Source organism: Poecilia formosa, unplaced genomic scaffold, assembly GCF_000485575.1.
Source record: "Poecilia formosa unplaced genomic scaffold, Poecilia_formosa-5.1.2 Scaffold210, whole genome shotgun sequence".
Lineage (NCBI taxonomy): Eukaryota > Metazoa > Chordata > Actinopteri > Cyprinodontiformes > Poeciliidae > Poecilia > Poecilia formosa.
In genome coordinates, this window is record NW_006800149.1 from 909,852 (window position 1) to 923,920 (window position 14,069).

The window sequence follows — 14,069 nt, forward strand, 5'->3', positions numbered from 1 at the left end:
ACTGAGTGGTGCGTCTTCTGCGTATAACGGCTAAGTCTGCCTTACCCACTTTGGATTTAGAAGCTGAGAGGTTGCAGAAGTTAGTTGCCCGCTATCAGCACACAACAACCTTGTCAAAGCAGCAGGGGGAAGGAGGTGTCTGCGCACCCAGCTGTTCGGCCGGGAGAGGTGTAGATGCATGGTGACAGTGTTTTGGCTGAACTGTCTTCCTGGTTTTTTTAAAACCTATTCTAGTTTTAATATAATCCTGAGAGCATTTTGTTATCAGCAGAAGAGAGTTGTTCTGTTTGAAAAACAGCAACCATAACCCACCTTTAGACCAATCGCACTCATTGGTCATTCAGAAATGTCTTTGTGGCATTGTTTCTGCATGGTCTCTGAAGAATTCCTCAAAGATTCCTGTCCTTATTGCCATAATAACAGCTCTTTCAGCTACATATTCAAAATTCTCTCCATTTTCCATTCCTCCACATTGCAAAGATGCTCTGGCGGCTTGAGACCTGCAGACATTTTTCTTTCTTAAATTACATATTTAGTGTTTCCATCTGTAGTGCATGCTTAGTACTTGAACCTTCATATTTAAAACTACAGATCTAAATCAAAATTTTTTAAACTTTTGCATGTTTTAAAAGTTATGTATTAAATTGAAATGCAGGTCATTGTTTTACATTTTTGTCATGAAAGTTATTAGTATAAAGATGGATATATAAAAATGGTTTAATTTACTTTTTATGGGTAAAATAATAAAAACAAAGCCACCAACAAAACATCTGTCAGTTATTTTGTTCCTGGACATCCACCTCATTCTGTGACCATCTTAGAATGTAACTTCTACATTCTAAACTTCTACAGTTTTCGTCATATATCTTGGATGTCTTCCATATATGGGCAATGATGTCATGGATACTGTAGTACAAGTTGGTGTTTGGAGGATGTAATAGTGTGACATTTAAATAAAAATCTAATCAAATTTTGTTTTACCCTTTTACATCTCATGTCTAAATTTAAGATTTATTGTAATTTTAAAACACATCAACTAAACACTTTAGTTTGAAGGTTTTAGTTTTTTACAACCAATTAGCAAAACATTCATACACCCAAAAGCAATCTATGGGTTATTAGAGGTTATTAGATGGTAAAAGGGTCTCTTTTTTCAAATTAATGTAGTCACTTTGGCTTTAAATCACGTTGTCCTCTGTTCTTTGTTTGAAAATGCTGTAAAAATAAATAGTCACAAATACTGAAAATCTCACAGGAAGAGTTTGGACCAATAAGCAACAGTCTCCTTCTCTTTTTGGTCAGACCATCCCTTGAATCTTGGACAGGATTTGGTTCTTCTCATATCTGTGATTACCCCTGTCTTTTTAACAGCTTTGTCTAACCCAGTTTTTTCTTCCACTCAACTTTCCATTCACATATTTGGATTCAGATCTCTGACCAATCAGCTATTTCATCTACTATGCTGAGCTGAGTGACTATACATTCCAAGTCAGCTGCCGTCTTGGATAATGAATTTTCTGTACTGATTTTTATTATTTTTTTTTGTATTTATTCAATCTTTGAATTAGCCCTTTGAACAAAATAAATAACTGGAATATCGCTCAAGCTGTGAGCAATTAATTCTCTAACAAATATTGAAAAAAAAAAACCCCGGACCTTTATTTTCTTCTGAAAATCGCAGTAGTACATGGTATGATGTTATGCGTACCATGTGTTGCATGGTTTTAAAATAAAAAAAGAAAAGAAATGGAGGAAGCCCCGCCTTTTTCCGTGGGGGTTACCATGGCAAATCGTGTCGACGTCATAATGGAAGGAACGCCGACTATAAGAAGTTCTGCCGCGGCGTTTCGCGAGCTCGGATGTGTGCTTAGGAGTGACACGTGCTGAAGATTAAATAATAATAAAAAATAAAACAAATACAGAGCACATCCAAGAGTTCATTTTATTTTGATAGATTTTTTTTATTGTATATATTTTTTAAGGCGGAGTTTTATTTGACCAATTTTACTTGAAGAGGGGAAAAAATAATCTTTGCAACGATGGGAAGAGGGGTGAGTATATATATTTTTTTCTTTTTAAGACAAACGAGGCGGATCTGTTCATAAACAGGCGGTTTAAAAGTTTAAACAACATTCTAACAAGTGTCTGTAAATCGATGTTGATCGAAAAGAAGGTGGAGACCAACGTGTTGAAAGATAAGCTACATTTTGTGTAAATGCCCGCTGTTTCCGTGTTTTAAGCCTCGTTGACTAGAAGCTCCTCAAACTGAGCACATTTGGGGCTGTCTGAGGCAATGCCTGCTGGAGATGTTTGAGAAGTTTTCGTTTTTTCCCGAAAAGGAGGAGAGATGCTCCTTAGGAAAACTGCTCGGTGTCGGGTTACATAACGGGATGTTCTCCGCCGCCTTTGGCTGTCAAAGTTTGCCTGCTTTAGTGGAAATAAAAGCTGTTACAATTGAGAAAATAACGGGCGTAAAGCGTGGAGGGCAAAACTTTTAGTGCTCCTTTCAAGTGAAAAATGTTGAAAGTGGCTGCTAAACTTGGAAGAAGACGCCTAAAATGTTGCAAGTCTTACTTCTACAAGTTTTTTTTTCCTTTTACTTCTCTGAAACATTGAGGCGATTTAGTTTGTGTATTCCTGTTGCAGCTTTTTTTTTTGTCTGTTCTGCATTATGTCAGACTTATCTGGAGTCCTCCTTGTAAGGAGGCTGACTATGACTGCTTTTCTATAGTGTTGATTATTTACAGCATATAGAGGAAAAAACAGTCATGAAAACGGTATTTAATTTTATTTGACTGAAATTTCCCAGTTTAGTGTTTCCCCTTGACTTAAATTTGTCTTTAGGTGTAATTTCCATCCTTCAGATAGTTTCTCTGACCATCCTGCTACATCAAAACCGACTGCTGTCCGTTTTCCATAAACTTAAATCACCATAGATGAAACTGATCTCTGCCGCCACACCCTGCCATTCTGCGGAATACAAATTTACCCCCGGTGGGGATGAGGAGACAGAGAAGCTGGTGGTGGCGGGGGGACGAGATCCAGCCGGTCTGGTGGGAGATGTGAAGAAGGAATTCCTCGTTCTGGGCTAAGTCTTCATGCTTTCTCATCCTGTGTTTTTTTGGCTTCTGCTGCTTGCTCCCATATGAGATGAAAGCCATGCCCTGCCCCCATTCAACATCCCCCCTCTTTCCCACAGCACCCCCTTCTTCTTCTTTTCTGCTTCCCCTCCTTTTCTTCTCTGGTAAATGCAGCCAAATGTGGACGAGGTGGTTGTCTTGTTGCAGAGAAGGATGAGAACTTGTCTGGCTATAATTGAGGAGATCTGGGCTATTGAGTGCAAATGTATGACGAGACCTCCGATGTGCCCCAACCCCCACATCCTTGTTTTTTGGACTTCTGCCTTGTTTTAAATATGAGATGTCCCTCTTTGCTGCCCTTTTTGCGGTTTCCTCACCCTCTCCACAACACAGGGCGATAAAAACACTAAACCAAGTGAGCTGAGGGGCGTCATTGGAGGGGGATCTAGAAAGGGAGGTGTGAAGCAGATGGGTGGAGGGGGTTGAGACATAAGGCACCAGTTGCCGCATTGCCACTGTTGAGGAACTTGACTGCAGATGGATATAAGGGGAAAGGGCGGATAGTTCTGTTCATCAACCCTCCCAATATACTGATTAAACTAATATTTTCTTTTTTTAAACCCAAGCAGCTGGACGTCTCGGTTAATCAACAGCGTTTTTCAGCTAGAAAGATGTGAAGTGGATTGCTGATAAGATCTGAAACAAAATGAGGGCAGGGTGACGCAAGCTGCAGTCCTAGTGCTTAGCAGTTGTAAGAGAAGGAGGGTTTCATGGAGATTTATTGAATAATTCATACATCACAACTTAATTCAAAAGAGTTTAAATCACATAGATTTTTCAGTCCTTCCTTCTTTTTTTGTGAAGATTGTTGTTTTTCCTACAGTATGTGCTAAATTTAACCAACCTGGGAATTCAAAGTCGCACTTTAGACGAGGTTGGATTTGGCTTCAGTAGAAAACACTGCTGTGGAGGATGGAAATGCGTTAGAATTAATCAGTCACCTGATTTAGCTACCAAAACAAAGTACTGCATTCCCATCAGCCCTGCTTAGCCCGCTTTAATCCAACTTTAGTTCACTTGCCTAGAAAGTCTGATTCATTTGGGGAGGTGTGAATCTTTAATTGAACTCTAATGCAGACAAAAAAGTAAACTCTGGTCCACCCACTAACCTGGGTCTTGGTTTGGTTTAGGTGAATTCTGGTGTGGTTTGAATGCATTTGTGAATGGCAAGTGGGCCAGAGACTGCTCCAAAACCAGGAAGCAGACTATGGCGCAGGGCATTCTGAGTGAATACAATCAAAACAAACACAAGAGTCCAGTACAAGTGGGAGAAATGACTCGTGGTCTTTTACTAAAGACAAAAGGCAAATCCTACAACCACAAAAATTTTATGCCACTCTATTTTTGTTTACATTTTATGAAAAAAGAAGTAGCACTCAGTGACTTCTTCTGAGCTTTACATGCGGTTCTTGGTGCAGCGCCTCCACAGGAAAGGGGTAACTTTTTCAAAGGGTTTGTGTGGCGTGTAAGAGAACCACAGCAGCTGGAAATGGAACAAATGTTGCAACTTTGGTTCATAATAAAACCAAGTCTAGTGGACTATCAGGTGGGAAAACCTGATAAACTAAAGCAAAGAACTTGGCATGTTTCTAGATTTATTTCCCTTTAGAGTCATGTTCATTGAGATGCTCTTTGATGGCGCCTTGTACTTTGAGATGTTTGCTCTTGGAACCTGTTATGAAAGTTTATTGAGCTGCTCCAGACTAGGTAATGGAACTGGTATCTTGGCTATATGGGAACTCTGAACCAGATAGTTTTATTTTTACAGGGGCTTCTTTGGTTGCTCGGAACAAGGCCATGGTGTTGTGGGTTACCTCTGAACTGGGTAAAGTCTCTGAACCTGCTAACGTAGCTCATAAAGCTAACTTTCCAGGTAAAAAATACTTGTTTCTCGTGTAATTCTTCTGAGCCAGTTGAAAGAACTTGTCTAGCTTGCCTGAGCTAGTCAATAGAACTCTTAGTGCTATCCTAATGGTTAGTAAAACTTCCCAACTGTCACTGTGTCAAACCAGTTGAGCTTCTCGGATCTCTCAAACTAATTACAGGAGCTGATCTCTGGTTGAATGGTATATTTTGTAAAGCAAACCATAAAAAATGTTATTCTGGAATTTGTAGAGAATCCATACTAGGCTGCAGTGACCCTGATCTCTGTAGTATTTTTCATGATTCAGTCTGGTTTTAGAAAACTATGTAGAGATGTCCTTGGATTCTTCATAGAGTTGTATTTTTGTACAGTTGAAAGCTGATGAAAAATGTCCTTGTGTGTAGTTTCTGAATTCCAGAGTTGATTAAGAACAAATAAATCCACAGTAGAACAATCTGCTAAATAAACAGAAAAAGGGAACTTTAGAACAACATGTTCCAGATTAAAGCCCTTCAGCTGCTTATTTTTCCGGGGAGGGGGGTTCCCAGCGTAAACTGACAGACCATCAGCCCTCTGGCCACCTCTAATCTTAGCCAAAGGGACTGGACCTTCACATTTATTTGTTTTCAGTCCATTTACCCCCTTGTTCTCTCTCTACCTGTTTTCCTTCCCCTTTCTAAAGGATTTAACATTCTTTCCGCTCGGCAGTCATCGTGTATTAACGGGATTTTGTCGCACACTGCCCCTTGTCTGTTTCAGAACACAGTGTACTTATTTCCTTTTTCTCCTTCATCTGTAGCTCCCGCTGCCTTACTGTTGTGTATTCATTCATCTGATTGTTGCATCGCTAGTCATTGCTTTCTCTTTCTCCTAATCTCTGCCCCTTTCCTCACACAATCTGAGTTGGAAGTTTTTGTTTTGTTAAACTTTTTTTTCCACAAGCCTGTTGCTCAGCAGAAAGTGGAACATTTCCTTTCAGAATGTCAGAAGAAAATGCTTCCTCTTCCTCTACTCTTCTACTGAATGAAAAGCTCAAAATGTTCTGTGACGAATCCAAGAGGTGATACCCTAACCCTACTCAACTATAGTGTCTAACTTCAGTAATGTCAGTAGGGCAATTGGAAGAGGTAGAAAAAAAGGAAGTGTTTAAGTTTTAGATATTTCCAATTTAAATGCCTTTAAAATGTTTTCTTTCTTTAATTTGTTTTTAAATATAAAATTGATTTGAAATATACTTTTAAATTGAGAGTGCTTGCATTTAGATTTAGAGTGTAGGAATTACTATGTTAAATCCATCCATCCATCCAGGTGAATTCAGTCTGCCAATGTTTTTGGCTCCTCTTTTGGAATCTGACCTTTAGATCCACTTGCTCACCCTTTCCCCATATAAATTTACCAAGAAATCCCCAAGATTGGTTTGGAGATGGGGTATTTTGACAAGTCTTTCTCTAAATTAAACCTGTTCAAATGTTTTTGACTGTATTCCTAGCTGTTGCTAGATCTGCTTCTTAACCTTTTCCAAGATGAACTTGACAGGAAACCTCAACAGAAATCTCTTCCAGTGGCCAGTCTGTCCCTCCTTGCATAAATCTGTTTGTTTTGTAGATAGTACTCAGTCTTTCCACAGACTAGAGTTTTGGATAGTACAGAGTACTATCGTACTGTAGTATCCAAAGTTTTGATTCTAGCAATCAAACCTTTCAAGCTTCTTGGCAGACCTGATGATATTCCCAGATTAGATTGGTTCCCCACTAATGGTGACTCTTGAATTTCCCTTTCATGTAATCTGTCTAGCTACCATCGTTCAGCCATTCATTCTTCAGTACTTCCAATCAAAGATTCCTAGGTCCAGATTGAGTAGGCATCCAGTTGGTCTGCCTCTTGATCTTTTTTCTAACTGGAGTTGAGAAGAAAATCTCAAGGGGACTCCCACCTCAGGAGGAGTCTGTAGGTTCATTTCTTCTTAAAAGCAAAGTGGCTAGTTTACATTAAGAACTTCATTCCAACCAATCCAACTTTGTAACTCCTGTTTTGGTCATTTGTATGGCGTTTTCAGTTTGGATTGGAGAGACAGCCAGTAGTCAGTCATACCTAGGGGTGCACCGTAAGTTTTCCGACCAATAACCCATCTGTTAAAAAAATCTGACTCACCTTTTGCTCAGTCAGATGTGACCTGGTGACAGAGGTCAGTCGGCTTTTCTCTCATGTCAGAGCAGAAGAACAGAATATCTGATGTTAGGACCTTTGTGGAGGTAGATGAGATTGGTTGATAAGATCAATTTCATGTTTAAGTGTTGACCAATTGATCATCTTACAAAATTAAGGAGTTGATTTGTTAGTGCATCCCTGGTTATTCTTCTGGATGTTTTCACCTGACTGATTTTGCCTAGAAACCCAGTTCAAGAGGTCTGTCCATTCTTTAAGGTTTGGAAAGTGCTTACTCTCAGTACCTCATGTTTTTCAGCACAAGCAAAGTTTTCAAGTTTCTCTTTTGCACTTCTTCCCATTCTGGATTTTCTAGAAAACTGCTTGTTTTACTTCTTTGCCTTGCCTCGTTGGGATTTCTATAGAAAACCTCAACAGGAATCCCCCTTAGAATGAATCCTTTTACTACCTACACTTTTAGCAGCAACAAAGAGACAATGGTTCATTCTTCAAAGACCAAAATCATCCATTGATCTCTACACACATCCTGAAAATGTAGGAGGCAGTTTAAGACTTTGAGGTCAAGAACCTGATTAGTCTGTATTCTTTCTTTTTTTTGGATATTTGGTTGTCAAACTCTTGGAGGAAAACTTGGAAATGGTAGATTTAAAAATTGTAATGGAAAAGGACAACTTGGCATGGAAAACTCAACAATTATTTCTTTTTAAAGAACAGTAAACTCTGTTAAAGTCATATAAAGGTAGAGTGAATTTGGGTTCTTGATTTGTAGGAATTTAGTTTTCCAACAGGTTTCCAGAAAGCTGGCCAACTTTAGTTCCGCTCAGGGAAAATTGGAAGCTGCAGAGGACGTGAAAAGAGTTCTAAACAGTGTAAATTAACACACTCCTTTTTCACAGTTTGAACAGAAAAGATTTGTTGGAGGAAGTGAGAGAATAATGGAGGGATAGACGTGGGAGAGTGGACTTGGGAAGAAAGAAGAGAAGGAGGTGGAGAATTCTGTCCATTCATGTATCCAGAGAGGAGGGGTAATAGTTGTTGGTAGCAACCGGGTGAAGTCCCAGAGTTGGTGTGTGTTGGAAGTGAGCAGGATACAGTTCAATGAGCAGCTTGAACACCCTGGCACCAGAAAGGGCTGCCAACAGGAATCCTGCCTGGAAAACGTGAGGCGCTTTGAAAACTCCAAGCAGATGCTTTCTTCTGACTCTGTGTTCAGCAGGTTGATCTTCCAGACCCGAATCATTCCCGTCTTTCTGTCCAATGCTGTTGAGTTTTTGCAACACAATCCAGTTGTTGAAGTTAACATTATTATGAAGGATTTCTGATTGTAATCTCCACTAAGAGCATCATGAGACCAGAGTGGCTGAAATTGGCAGATCACCAGTAATAAATGGCTTGTTGGTGTTTGGATGAAGCGGGCCACATGCCTGAGGTCTTAACAGTCACATGAACTGGGTTCTGAGCCCGGTAACTGTGCTGTAACTGCAGGACGATGGAAGCTGCACAAAGAGCCATTGTTGGGAGTACAGTAGACTTCACCAGAAGATAAAACATTCCTTTAATGCTCTATTTTTTCCATTTCATCTTCTTGTCTTTCATCTTTTTACTCTTTTCATCCGACATTGTCACCATCTCAACATCCTCATAACTTCCTGACTTTTCCTCAACTCTCCTGAAGTGGCCATGTTGTCTCTTATTTTAATGGAAGCGCTGCAGAAGAAAACATTTGTATTGGACTATAATAACACACAAAAAAAATGGATTGGATAAATTTGTCTGAATTTTTAATCATGGCGATTGTACAAAAACAGGCGAGAAACTGTTGCTCCATAAATTATGGCAACACGTGTGTCAAAATTATTCTAGGCTTAAGCAGAAAATGTATGTATATTTTTGGAGGTTTTGGAGAATAAACTCTACTGATGACCTCTTATATCTGTTTGTTCCAGTCATTTAAAATATAGTATTTTTTCCCCCAATTTTTTATTATAATTTTTTTTATCTATTTTAAAATCAAAATGCTTTTTTGCTCAACATTGACCAAATGCAAACTTTGGCCCAGTTTTCATTCCTAAAACCACCCAATCAGAAGAGAGCTTGTTCTGTTATGATTAGGTGAGGATCTAAGAGCTGAATTTCTAGTTTCATTTTCTATTTTCTATTAAAACGAAGTTCAGAATAGAAATTAGATTCCTGTAAAAACATAAGACAAATTCTTCTGTTGTAAGTTGGTAGAGGAAAAATCTTCTCCAGTGCATAGTGTATTACTAAATTATTCAACTTTCATCTTTTCACATTACTACCATGACTGCTGCTGTGCTTTATTGTAACAGACCAACTTCAGGTTGTGCAGGATTATGAAATTAGGAAAAATATTTCCTATGTAGTGTAGTTGGTGTTATTGGTCCATGTTTAAATGGTTTATGATGTGAAGATTTTGGAAAATCTGCTGTTGGCTGTTTGCATCTTTTGGTCTAAATTTGTATCCATACATTTCAACACTAACATGAACCAAAAGGGGACTGACACACAGGGACTGTCCCTTTAACTAGGACTGCATTACATGGTACATGTCTGGATTACACTCAGGATTTGAGGGAATTTCTGTGGTCTTGGTTCCTGGAAGGTGATTGGTTAACATAAATATGAGTTTTATTCTGACTGTGGGTCTTAATCTAAGGAGTGATGATGCAATGTTTCCATGATGGAGGCCACTGAGCAGAAAGCATGCCTGCTCTGCTTCTGCTGGTTGAATGTGGAGCTCAGCTGTTTTTCACTGTTTACATCTGTTTTAGTGATGGAGGCTCTGATTGGTTCAAAAACAACCTCTTGCCTCCTTGTGGGAAAGCTGGAGGAGGGTGATTTTTTTTTTTTCACTGCAGAAATACAAAATCTTACCAAGAATTTTTGGTCCACTTTCTAGTTCAAATATCTTCGTTTGACCTTTTTTCAACTACACTAGCTTACAAATAACATTTCACCAAGATATAAGAGCTAGCTTTAAGTCAATAATTCCTTAACAGGGTTTTCCTCAGTATATTATAAGCCTAGCGGGCTACCAGGCTAAGCATTGCTTATTTATTTAAGTCTTTTTAAAATGTTTACATTTTTTAAGACTTGTTTGGTGTTCAGGTATTAATCTTCGATCTTTGAACAACACATAATTATCAAGTGATATTTTCAAATTTCCTGCCAAATTTAAACATTTTGTAACTTAAAAACACATCGGTATTAAAGAATTATTGACTTAAAACAAGCTTTTATATCTTGATTAAATATTATTAGTAAGTTAGTTGTATCTTATTTCAAGTGTATTAAGATATTTGAAGTAGAAACTGGAGCAAAATTACTTGGTAAGGGTTTTGTGATTTTGCAGGGTAAATGCCTGCTTGAAAAGCCAAAATGTTTCTTTATGTGTTTGAAGGATTTTGTCCACCATCCCTGTGTTTGTCCACGGTTTGTCCATCAGCCAAACCGGGCATAAATCAACCATCTGGGCATAAATATGAATTATTAAACCTTTTAAGGAACAGAAGGTCCTAAAGTAGACAACAGTGCTCTCTGTACATCAGAGAGCACTGCAACAGATGTAGAATCATCTGAATGTGATGAGTCAGGTTTGATCCAGTCAACATGTGGATGATGGGCCCCAGGGCACTCAGTGGTCCCAAGCCAAAGATCAGGCCCAGTGTTTTCCCAGCTTGGCCTGCCGGGGTGTTTGTATGTGTATGTGTGAGTGAGCTTGGATCACACACGGCGCTCTGGGAAACTCTGTCATCTGAAGCCCTAGAAAAACAATATTAGTTAGCATTTTCCATGACTGGGCCGAGGACAGATGTCCATATTTTGTCATTTTGTCGCCCAAATAAGTAATAGAGAAGAACATGGTTGCAGGAGCCGAGCTGCCTCATTTAGCAGTCCACTGGTGTTCCGCTAGCCCTGCCCCCCTGCTACCAGCCTCACACCTCTGCTCCCTGTTAGCTGCTGAATTATTGATGAGCCTCAACTCCTGATCGATGTTAGCATCTGCTGCTTCTGGCTCCCATCAGCCTCTGCCTACTACTACTGCCTACTGGCTCTGCTTGGACCCAAACTCCGACACCAATAGAGACGGGTTCACAGAGAAAGTTCTAGTGTTATAACATCAAATTCTGAGGTTGACTAAAGAGCTGGGGTAAGCAGGATGAGTCTCCTGTAGCAGTCTGCCTCTTGTCTTGTCAGGTGTTCATCGTAGAGGTTTGATGTGACTTCAGAAGTCAAAGGTTAAATGTGATGATTAGACAAGAACTCGGATGTCAGGATTTTGTAAGGAATTGTGTTTTTGGATCAACATTCTTGGTGTTTGCAATACATGAGACATTATTGCAATATCTAGGGTCCCAATGCAGTCATAAAAAGTATATTTGCTTTCCTCAATTACCAAGTCTACAGAAGTATGAAAAGTATAAAATGGGGATTTTTTTTCTAATTTCTTTCTTATATTTTCCTAGTTGATTTAACATTTCCTCCTCCAGTATTTGGTGTTTCACTCTCCAACTCACACTAACATGAAAACGACTTCACTTCCCTTTGGTCTGTAAACTAAACTTAGATTAACTGGATGTTTGCCTCCTAAATTTAGTCTGAAATCCAAAACAAAGCCCTAAATCTGCTGGATTCAGACATTTTTACAAACTAAACTAAAACTGCGTTAGAATACTCTGATCCATAACGGACCTGATTTAAGTTGGTCTGGGTGGAAGCACTGGTTCTGTACCAGACCAGTAGCTGATCCCTGTTACAGCATGGTGGAACCGACGGATGAAAACACAGGACTACATTTTAGACAGCATCAGATGATACAAAATGAACTGCAAAGAAAAGTCTGGAAATCTGTCTGGATTTTGCTCTGAAAATTATCTTTTTCAGCATTATGCAATTAATGTAATCTATAATAGATGGTGACCTTAGTGATGGAATTTAGGAAGCTGAGTGAGATGGGTGGGCTATTTGTATTGTTGAAGGTCAGTAGAGACAAAAATGCAGATTATGATCCAAGCTGTCATTGTAATAATATTGCAGTCTCATATTTTTGTAAATTCACATCAACAATCAGAGTTCAGTCCAGTTCAGATCTACAGCGAATCTTGTGGTTTCTACTCCAGTGGACTCACCCTCCAGGATTTCACAATTGTTTTTGCGACTAGATGATGACTGTATAATAAAGATCTCAGGAGTGAGTGAAGTGTTGGGCTGAGGTGGGTTCAACCAGGGGGTGGAACGTGACTCTGAGCCATAAGCCACTTACACCAGATCATAACAACAAACTGCCTCAATGATGCTGTTTGTCCACTTCTAATGGAAATCACCATTATTTACCATCATTTGAAATGATTGACTTTATTTCTATAGATGCCCCCTCCCATTTGGATCCTGATATCCCATTCATTTCCCCACCTTGTTGCTAAAACTGGGAGAATAAACTTGGCTTTCCAGTTTTAGATGTGACAACACGAGGCATGTAAACCTCTGAAGATTGTAGTGGTTCTCAAAGCAGTTTATTGGCCGACCATCTGCTGCCGCCTTAAAAGCAACTCTAAGCTCATTATATTGGTCTTATTGCAGTGTAAGAAATAGGCTGGAGGTGTTAAGACAAACAGAGCGAGCTAATCGTCTCATGCTGGAGAAATAAAGGTTCTTTTAAATAGGCCAGGGGTCAGTTTCAAGCCATCAAAATAAAGTTAACTAAAAAATGTTTCTTTTTCTTCGTCACAGCTGCTTGGAAGGAGGATCTGTGTTGGAGGCTTTGTTGCTTTGTCAGCTGCAGGGACGGCTGGTGATAAGGAAGGACGTCTACAGGGAGACAGCAGGGGGACGGCGGGGGACTGCAGGGGGACAGGGACAGACAAGAGGCAGAGTGTCGCTTTGTGGATGTCAAGTGCTCAGATAGTCACAAACCAGCCGGAAGTGTTTTCAGTGTTGAAGGAATATGGTTTAGTTTAAAGCTCCACCACCTTCTGTCAATATGAAGCATTGATGTTCGAGACTGATCGTCACTCTGAGACTTCGAGCTGACTTGGTCAATGCCTGTTTGACATCCTACAAGAATCAGGGTTTCCCCCAAAAAAACCTGTTGAGTCTGGAGGTAGGGGGCGCTAGAGTGGTATGTCATCGGGGGCCACTGTGTTTTTGTGTTTAAAATTGTTAGAAGTTACAAAAATGAGCAGGTATCATAATTTGGAATTATGATTTGGATGCGGTTCTAGCACCCTCTCGCCCTGGATATCAACTATAAACCTAGCTTAATCTGTTTTCCTTGTCACTGTTACTGGTGTTAAGAAAAAAAAAAAACTTGTTTAAAATAAACCGTCGATTGTCAGTCTGGTGGGTAGACAAGTAAAACCTGGAGGGAAACCCAGTTTCTATATTTTCTATCTGTTCAAGTGTAATTAGTGTTTCTGTATTCTATGGGAGACGAGAAAAGCCTTACTTAAAATATGAAATAAACTCAAAGAACCCTGATGGTACATCTATCAGGGTTCCTTTCAGCTGAACTTTCTTATCCTTTGAAGGCTGAGATTGCAAGATAATTCTGCTGATGTTCAAAAACTAAACAGATGGTTCTCTTGTGAAACTATATATATTCAAAAGGTATTTCTTGGAGCATAGAGCCACCGAACCAGGGTTTGTTTCCTAATAAATTGGAGCAAACACAAAGTGAATGACTGCAATAACTATTAAAAACTGTTTCAGAGGAGACGAACAACGAAAAACAAAAGCTCGTGGCCAGGAGTACTTTCTATAGGAAAGACGCAGAAGTCAATTCAAAACCCAGATCGCCCCCAGCACTCATCACTTTTAGATTACAGAATGCAGGGTTTCCCCCAGAAAACTTGCTTAAGCCCGGTGGTCAGGGCGTCGAG

At 39.5% G+C, this 14,069-nt stretch overlaps 1 protein-coding gene and 1 long non-coding RNA gene across 2 annotated transcripts in view; both read left to right on the forward strand.

The window, feature by feature from the left end:
- The window catches only part of LOC107838084 (uncharacterized), a 178,378-nt gene that overhangs the window by 145,967 nt on the left and 18,342 nt on the right, over window positions 1-14,069 (forward strand). The gene's annotated exons all lie outside the window — the stretch shown is intronic.
- The window catches only part of LOC103148706 (sodium/potassium-transporting ATPase subunit alpha-1), a 24,811-nt gene continuing 12,585 nt past the window's right edge, over window positions 1,844-14,069 (forward strand). Inside the window, exon 1 of the mRNA XM_016679409.1 lies at window positions 1,844-2,051. Coding sequence (XP_016534895.1) covers window positions 2,040-2,051 — 12 coding nt within the window. The 5' untranslated portion in view covers window positions 1,844-2,039. The remainder of the gene's footprint in view (window positions 2,052-14,069) is intronic.